We start from the raw sequence: 9856 nt of genomic DNA, 5'->3' as shown, positions 1-9856 counted from the left end.
AATGGGGGGTCCAGGGGGACAGACCATGAACATGACATCAGAGGTGGCAAGGCGACAATCTTCTGGGTGAAAGAAAGAAAAGGCATTCAGCAACAGCACCAACCCATGGTTTGGAGGGTAATTACTAACTATCACATGAGCCCTTGATCTGTCACCCAGACACATGACAATAGATAGAATTCAATCACAAACTATGTGAAAAGTGCAATTCAAAAAATGGATGAATACACTGAAAATGAAATGAAGACAAAAAAACATTTTTATAGATAGAACCTAATCACAAATTGAATTAAACTATGATTGATGTCTTGTTGGACTTGTATTATGTCGTAACTATAACTGATTCTTTGAAATGAATGAGAAATTTGGACACCTGTATTAAAAAAAAACATATAATCCCTTATCATTTTAACTCTTAATACTAACCAACAAAGCTGAAAAATAGAATACCTTTGTGCTGAATTAATTTCATGTAACCTTTTCTGAAGTGGTAGAGTGAATCTTCTTGATGTAGCTGTTGCCTTTTTAGACTGATCATCCAAAATGTTGTAACCATAAAGCTGCAAATTGGCCTGGCAGAACTGAATACAACGCAGGACCCAGCCATCAATGTGATGTCAATCTTAGGTTAACTAGTTTTTTTATTAAAATATATTTCACAATTCACCTTACAGAAATGCTAAAATCAATAAATGCAGTGACTTGACAATTTACGATCAAATTGAAATGTTTACTGCCTTAAGTTTCTCACTTTATCTAACTGGAATATTCACAAAATATGCCTTATGGTGGTTTGGCATCCTATCCAAGGTTGCTTCTTGCATTATGCCCAGTGCTGCCAGATTAAGTCTGAGCCCCCACAACCACGTATTGTAGTAAATTTGGAAAATTATTTAATAATTCAGAATTATTTCGCAGCATAGAGTTGGGAAGTATGGCTTGAAATTCTCTGCTATGCAACCACCATTAGCAATGAGTGCACATTTTGTGGATCAAAGAAACTGTCTATTGCTTTGCTCTTTGCTAAGCTGAGGTCACTTGTGTGTTTTTTGCACGCACAAAGAGCACCTCAAGTAATGGGCATCCTCTGTCATAATTTCATGTTCCAGAACACAGTGACCCTAGAGTTAAGTTGCTGAGTGAGAACTGCCCAAGACAAACAAGCCCCAACCCATGAACAATTATCCAAGCTGTCCTTTCTCCTTTCTCATTCTGCAGAGACAAGCAGTCAGCCACTATCACTTCCTGATACTGACATCTCTCTCGTGTTTTTTTTTTTCAGCATTAGCCCCTCCCCTTCATGAAAATCCGCAACATGAGTGGTTAGGAGAAGCAATATTTAAAGTACTTGCAACAGCTGGGAGCCGCAACCCCCACGGAAAGGGGCCGTATTACGTGCTTGCAGGCTGCGGCTACGAAGGTTTGTCACACAGGCAGAAAGCAGAGCGGCTAGAAGTTCTCACGGATTCACCGTCACGCAGGAGAACATAAGGAAAAAAGGGGGCTTCATGATCCGACTAGTCGTGCGCTGTGCCAAAGACAGGGAAACCTGAACCTGCCCCCAGAGGTTAGTGTCTTTATTTCGAATGTACTCCCAACTTGATGTCTGATTTTTTTTTAAATATTCGCTTCGTTCGTTACATTAACTTGCTAATTGCCATCGCGACCGATTTCTTATCTATTTCATTTATGAGTTCGTTTTCAATCTAAATTGTAAGTGCATAATCTTTAATTTACAAGAGCAAGGCTCTTTGTGCGATTTGTTTAACTAGAAATGTAAGGTTATTTATTACGTATAGTAAAGTAAGACAGTTTCGTCACCTTTAGAACTGCTTCTCCGATCATATCTGCCTATGGGACAAGCGCATTTGGTTATTCTTTCTTTCCTTCTTTCTTTTCAAACTCATCCGCATATGTGTATATACTTTGGTCATTTTAATTTAACCGAAGGTATTACTTTAGATATACAATCAGAAGATTGTTTTAAATTTGTGGAAGGTGGAGGTCTTCGGTTTCTAAAACACGAAGCAGACGTTTCCTTTTCTAGTTTTCTTCAGGAGAGTGGGGGTGTATTTAAGTCTCCCTTTCCTTTCTGATTAAGCCTGTCCTGATGTTAGCTACACTTTTTTTTTTTTGGAAACAGAAGGTTTTGCACGTAGGTTGTTTGGGATTCATTATGCTGGATATTGTTCCGGTTACATGCTGTACGTGCCTGGAGGATCAGCGCGCTGCTTTGTTATCGAACTTTTCAACTAGAGATTGCAATCTGGCTGTGGCATTTTCATTCAGCATGGGGATAAACCGCTGAAATGTAACTTCTCTTTCTTAACAGGTTTTGAAAGGTTCCGCCAAATGGAGAAAACTTTGCGTCTTCTGCAGACTGGCTTAAAAGGCGCTGGCCAAGTGCTGGGCGACCCGACGCTGGATCTGAACAGTCCAACGGCAGCCAGCGGTGAAATCACCAAGCAGATGAGCTTGGCGGATAAAATCCCCCTGGTCAAGCCTTACCTGAAAAAGAAACACGCGCCCAGGAAGCTGGATGCCAAGTGTCTACGTGCACTGGACCCCATTCTTACCAGTCTATTTAGCTCTGAAAACCTAGGCGCCTGCGATGGCGTCTTTGTCTCCAGGAACCAAACCGGCAGCCGGAGGAATTTGTGTGAGGCTGCGGTGGCCAAGCAGATCTGCCTAAAAAGAGACGGAGTGCCCGATTTGATGGGCGACCACGGTGTTGAACTCGTGGAAGGGGAACAGAAAGCCAGTTCCCTCCAGACGGGTCCCAAAGACAGCTCCTTTCCCCTCCCAGCCAGCGGTCCAGAACAGACGAGCGGAATGTACCCATTCGCACCAATAGAGACGGACAACAGTAATCACTTGCACACGGGGCTCTTTCAGGATAAAAGCGAAGAAGCCTCTTTGGATCTCGTGTTTGAACTTTTAACCCAGCTGCAGTATCACACTCACCAGGGCGACGGTATCCCGATCTGCGTGGATTTCCTGCAGGGGGGCTGCGCCTTTGGCAGCGACTGTCCCAAACACCACACCGCGCTCCCATACCACTGGCAGGTGAGGAGGAGCAGCACTCAGGTGTGGCAGAGTGTAGTGGAAGACTCCCAGGAACAGCTGGAACGGCTTTATTGCAACCCCGACAACGAACAGATAAGGCTTAAATATAAGTGAGTATTGCTTTGGAAATATTTCATTGTGTAAAGTGTTAGTGAAGCGCCCTGCAGCGCGTTGCTGAGTGGACAGACTTGTCCTGTGGACAAACATTGCAAAGCACACGGCTGAGTTGTAGCAAAAGTGAAATATGTGATGATAATGAGTGCCTCGATCGAGATGTTAAAATTAATTCATAGTGCTATTGTAACAAAACCGAAAAGCACAGTGAGTGGGAATTTTGTGCAGAGGCGCAACTTTTTGCAAATGCTTTAGAGGCGATCTATTAACGACTCCTGGAGTGCTGTGTCTTTTATGAAATAATGCGAATAAAGCTCATTATAAGCGGAATATTTCTTTAGCCCTCGAATTGCCAGTGCGGCTGTTATACCTAAAGTGTTGAGTGCCCATCTTCGTAAACTTGCAATTCTTTTTTAGTTGGTGAACGTGAACGCAATGATCTAGAACAGCCCATCCGTGACATGGAGTATCAATGACAAGCTTCCAGGGGTCTCATTTATTCATGGCACTACTTAATCTTTATGGTGTTTAATAATTTGAACTATTAGCGACACGTATTCCATGTCATTTGTTTGTTCTATCAGCGTATATGTCTGAGCTGGAGAAGTAGCGATTTTATTTGAATCAATTGGATCATTGAACAGATAAATCTATTGAGCCTGTGGATTTGGAGTTAACATGAGTAATATAACTGCCTCGTTTTATAAGCCATTATTTTAATTGTAGTCTGTCTCTGTACCTTGGATTCTTTAGGACCTCTGATTAAATGTTGGACTTGAAAATTAAAGAAATATGTGTATATTTACTGTACATGTAGGTGGAGGAGTGGGAGCACACATCTGAACAGAAAGTGTTGTTCTCAGCATAGCAAATAGTAAACTGTGTTTTCATTTTGTTTTATTATTGTTTTTAGATTCGTATAATTGTGTGAAAGGAATTGAGTCTGTACATTAAATGAGTGTATTGCTTCCAGTTTTTGTCAATGAGTATTCAGTGATGATTTATGAATTAAGCTTTTTTTTTGCCTTTTAAAACACCCTGAAAATGATGAAATTATCAGTTTCTAAACACTTACCTGGGTGTAATGAGCATGGGCAGGCTATCTTAAGCAATTTATTCACTTACACTCGCAATATTAAAAGAAAAAAATCCCTGTATTCATTACTGAATCATCTGGATAGTTTCATATTTGCTTTATGGTCGGTTAAGTCTTGGAACTTAACATTAAGAATGTCTTCAAAAGTTAGCAAATAAAATAAACTGGTGCATGTTTATTGTGGTAAATTAGCCTGATCGTGGCAGTATTGCCAGCTCTAGGCTTGTAGGCATGTTCAAGCATGCAGAAGTGTAGCGGCGTAGCTGGAGAGTCGTTTTTATGGGTTCAACACCCCCTACCAAAATGAATGCAATGAGGCGATGCGGAGGAACTTTATCCCCTTAACTAATCGAGGCCAAAAGAAATCTCCACGTCATCCAGAAATATTTAAGTAAGGCACTCTTCCACATAAAAGGAAGCTTAACCATAATAGAAGTAAAATTAGCGTAAACCGCACTGTAGTTTTTGCAAGCCCCCTTTTCCTGTTACCTCTTGACCCATGTAGGTTATGTGTTGCATTATACTAATAAATTCTTCCAAAAGAGCTATGCCTAAATACACTGGTGTTATATTGAGAGTGTTGGAGTGAATTAACAGACCTTAAAGGTATCAGTGAAATATTGACTCTTCTTTTTATGGATTATATTGAAATAATACAAATATGGTCACTTAGTTATAGTCATTATATAAGCAGCTATATGAAAGTATTCATTATACACACACACAAAATAAAGTGTGCATTCACTGATCAGAGCACCTTGTATACCTGCTCGTGTTGTGGATATTGAAACAGCACAGAAAGTCACTAGATAGAGCCACACATGCATGGGTAAAAGATAGATGGATGGCTAAACCTGAATATTTTATTCATAGTGGCACATTTCATTTCTTTTCCATGAGTGAATACTTGTGTGTCCTGATTTTTATCACTCTTAGGATGTGTGGCAAAACGAGTTAGTCCAGACATGTTTTATATTGAACAAATTCAGTCTTTGGGCATCTCTGTAGTCCCATCTTCTGAGGCTGTTTCCCTCAAGACTGAAAAGAAAAAAAAAACATTGACTTTTGTACTGTCCAGGTTTAGATTTTAATTGACTATGCTGTTGATATTTGAAAAGTTTATTAGTAGATGAGCATTTAATATGTTTGGGATCTTGTGTTATGTTAAAGCTCTCATTCAAATTGTCGATTTCATTTCTCCTTTATTGAGAATCATCAGAGTGTGTTTAGGTACGCACAGTGTGAAATAGGAAGAACCAAAGAAATCCTACATATTAGTGTTCATGAAAGAAAAAAAATAGATTCTGTGGTGATAAACATATATTCAAATATCATATACATGAGCGTTATTGTTTCAGGCCGACTTCCAAGTATTATTGGCCCAATTCTAAGCTCTAATTTTATTTTGTAGCTAAAATAGTTGGATCTCCCTCTAAATGCAGTTTTCACTTCGTATCACATGATGTTTTATTTCTGGTGTACAATTGAGTCACACTAGCATAAGTGCGCATTGCCTTGTAGCAGCGACGTGGCTGAACAGTTGCACTTTGAAGCGCAAGGTCACAGGTTCAGTCCCCACTAGTCGGTCACTGTGGATCTCTATGCAAGACACTGAACCAATATGTGTTTTAATTCTACAAATAAAAGAAAACTCTGTAACATTAACACTCTTTGAATGATGGTGCTCATGATAAAAAGGTGCAATATAAAATAAAGCCTTGTCGAAAAAATCCACCACATGTTGGGACTGGCTCGGCAGAGCAAGAGAAAAGTCACTAGCTTTCTTTAAGACTCTTATCTGAAAAAAACAAAAAAAAATCATTCTGAACATGAAAGCAATCGTACTGGTAGAATTAATCACCACACCCCACCAAAAACAGCACTGTTCTTCTTTGTACAGCAGACAGCGTTTTCAAGCTACCTTGATTCTGCCCTGTTATTTTCGGAATGATTTCATGTAGTTTAAAAAAGAGCATACAGCCATCAAGAGCACCCATTCATTGTCCTAGGCGATGGGCTTTAGAATTTCACTGCATAAAGAAAAGCAATTTAAAGGCAGGCAGGCAGTAAAAAAGAGATGGATTCATGAGTCAGTATTTATCTTTGGAAGAAATTCAAACGGGCTTGATATCTTGATCGCAAAAGAGAAGCATTTTTTTCTTTCATCGAGCCTTTAGAAATCCTGCAGGATAGTGGGTGCTGTAGCTCTAGGAACACACTATCATGCACACTTCTTTAAAGGGGGAAGTTGATTGACTCACATGGGCTGGTGCTTCATGTACTGTTTTTAGGAGGCAAGTAAAGAAAAATTGTACTGTTAGTGTTTCTTTACTTATTTTAGTGATCGCTCTATACCTTAACCACTTGTCGGAGTAGTGTTTTTTAACTTATTTTAATGATCGTTCTATACCTTAACCATTTGTCGGACAAAAGCTATACTATATAATGTATATAGTACATATGTATAGTACATAATACAAAATGTAAGTTTGCCTATATGTGAGTTAATGTTGAGAGAGAGCAGCTTTCACAGCCTAGGATTTCCCAAAGAAATGCCATCCATTTGCCCCCTCTTCTGGACCTTGACATATAATTATACATTACAAAGACATTTCCATCCTGTGAGTTCACCCCTTGTCTCCTCATCATTGAACCCCCTGTATCCCAAGCGATGTTGTGTTCCCATGGTAACAAGATGCAGATAACAGTATGCTGAGGCCTTGCTGAGAGGCTCTTTTGCTAGAGCACATCGTTCACATGGTTACCGCATTATTTGGTTGCAGCTATTAATCTCTTGTGGTCAGACTAGCTTTACATGCCTATCTGTATAGATTGCACACAACAAGAAAGTGTCTGTTCAGCAGTTTGCATCATCAAGAGAAGCCAAGCCTTGTGCCAGTAATACCCAGTGTCTGGGTGTTGCATGAACTGCACGAATTCTGTGCTGCACTGTAACACGGAGGCCAGTCTTGGGTGACATGTAACTTTTCTCATTTCAGATGGCGCCTGCTCATTGCACATACGATGAAACTTTTTTCTGCAATCAATTTAAAACAGAAACATATATGACCAAAAAAAAACAACAAAAAATCAAAACTGAAGTATGGTGAGAGTAGTGAGTGTCCCTACAGTGTAAATTGTTACTCCCGAGAAACTAAGTAATTGTTTCATGAGTCATCTCTGGGTTTCAGATGCTAAATCTTATAATTTTGAACTTTGTATCATCATCTTATTATTTTACTTAATTAGCATGGTTTATTTTATTCAGAATTTCAATTCTTTCTATGTCGGCATAAATCATGATGATGCTTAATTATTTTTTCTGCAGCATATTCAAAATTGTATGAATGAAGTTATGAAACTCTCACAAAATTATAATTCTATATTTAATTTAAATGCAAAGTGTTATGTAACTTTATATTAACTTGCAACTGTGTGGGTCACAGGTAAATTACTAATGCAGTAAGTTTAAAGCCAAGTGTTTGGTTTCCTAGAAAAGAAAATCTGCATCAAAAAATATTACAATTGTTACAGTGAGAATTCCAATAAGCTTGTGTCATTTGAAAAGATAGCACAGTGTGCAGTCCTTTTTCTATTTTGAGGAAAAGTCTTAGTTGAGAAAAAGAATATATATATATGTGTGTATGTATGTGTGTATGTGTATATATATATATATATATATATATATATATATACACACACTGCGGTGGGCTGGTGCCCTGCCCGGGGTTTGCTTTCTGCCTTACACCCAGTGTTGGCTGGGATTGGCTCCAGCAGACCCCCGCGACCCTGTAGTTAGGAAATAGTGGGTTCAATAATGGATGGATGGCTATATATATATATATATATATATATATATATATATATATATATATATATATATATATATATATATATATACATGTATATGTGTATATATACATGTATATGTGTATATATATATGTATATACTGTATATATATGTGTGTGTGTGTGTGTGTATATATATATATATATATATGTATGTATATGTGTGTGTGAGTTTCTTTGTTCTTTGTTAATTCTCTACTTCTGTGTCATGTCTCATATATTTGCGGAATTGCTTTCAAAAATATGCGGAATGTCTTTGACACATTGTGTTATTAGATTGCTCTTTATAACATTATTTGTCCATGCATTCACTGACTTTTGAATCTTATTAACCCAGTTCAGAGTCTAGGGGAGCCAAATTCAACTTCAGTGCTATCTTTAAACTAGGTATCATTTGTGTTTCTAAAAAAATATTTTTTAACATATTTGTTAGGATTTTTATTTATGTTATAAAATAATGTATAATTAATAGAATGTTTTTATTTCCTGAAGTCATTTTGATTTGATAATGGTGTAATTATAATATTGCAGTGACCATAAACTAAAGGAGCCGGGTCATGGATGGATGAATAATCTAAATGCTTCTCTTGTCTCAAAAATAGACATTCGTTATGCCGCTTTGTGAAAGTATTTATTAAATATTTGGATAGATTTGGTCATTTCTCCTCTATTTGGTAATATGTTACCTAGCGTTTGTGCTATGTGAAACCACTTATCTTTAATTCAAAGACCTGAAAGTACTTGTTGAATGAGAATGAGGAAAATCAGGTAACCAGATGGCTCTATAAAAACAAGGCATAACGGTTATAATTTTTATGTAACTTTTATTTAAGATAAAATGCCAACTGGTCTCTTTTCTTGACAAACCGGATTACACGGAGACAAAATGCACAATATTAGGTCCTATTAGAAATACCCTTCTTCTTCTAAAGACATATTGAGACATTTTTTTGTTTCAGGGCACAAATAAGAACTTTGTACATAATTATTTTTTGATTTGCAAATCAGGATCTGGTTTTGAAGAACAGTATTGAAAATCACTTCCCGCTTAAGAGAGTTATGCCTGGATTGTTCAAATGGTTTAGTATGGTGTGTGTATAAACCTGCTTGCTAGACCTACAAAACTGGGTGAGCAGTGGTATCGTTTGACCTCTCGACAGCCGTTTTCTCTGTTTGGAAGGGGCTGTGATGAGTACTGTGGGAGATGAGATGGGGGTGGTGGTATCTGGGATGTGGACAGCAATAGGCAGCCTGTTAGCTCTGCTTTAACTTTTTTGCAAACCGCAAGTACTTTAAGAATGGACTTTTCCCCCTGAAACAAACATAGCAAAATCCCCAGTGTTAAATTAATTTTTATATTATTAAAGCAACTGTTAAACATGAATACAACACAGTGCATGCAAAGAGTGTTCCCATATGCAGTATGCATTTTAGGTGTTAATTTAGCACCGATGATTTTTCTGTGTACTTGAATGATGTTGTCTGATCTCAGTGACTGTAAAACATAGTGTTGCTTCAATAAGAGTGAGCAATCAGGAGGAAATTTTACCAGCCGCACTCCTTCCAAAATCAAGAGCTGTTAGGGTATGACTTGATGAACCCCAACCAGACTGGCTCCTTCCTTGCACCCATTGATTCTGAGATGGGTACCAGCTCCCCATAACCTAATGTGGGTTTTGGAAATTGATAGAATTAATGTTGAGGTCTTCTGCCTCTTTTTTGTTAAATATA

The 9856-nt window shown here is 38.1% G+C and overlaps 1 protein-coding gene across 1 annotated transcript; it reads left to right on the top strand.

The window, feature by feature from the left end:
- The first annotated feature begins 1351 nt into the window (after window positions 1-1351).
- LOC120522741 (protein mono-ADP-ribosyltransferase TIPARP-like) lies at window positions 1352-3180 on the top strand. Its single transcript, XM_039743473.1, has 2 exons — window positions 1352-1567; window positions 2333-3180. Exon 2 carries the CDS (start codon window positions 2353-2355, stop codon window positions 3178-3180), a length of 828 nt encoding a protein of 275 aa, XP_039599407.1. The 5' UTR covers window positions 1352-1567; window positions 2333-2352.
- The last annotated feature ends 6676 nt before the right edge of the window (window positions 3181-9856 follow it).

The sequence above is a fragment of the Polypterus senegalus genome, unplaced genomic scaffold (assembly GCF_016835505.1).
Source record: "Polypterus senegalus isolate Bchr_013 unplaced genomic scaffold, ASM1683550v1 scaffold_5594, whole genome shotgun sequence".
Lineage (NCBI taxonomy): Eukaryota > Metazoa > Chordata > Cladistia > Polypteriformes > Polypteridae > Polypterus > Polypterus senegalus.
This window is presented reverse-complemented; position numbering and strand designations above follow the sequence as displayed.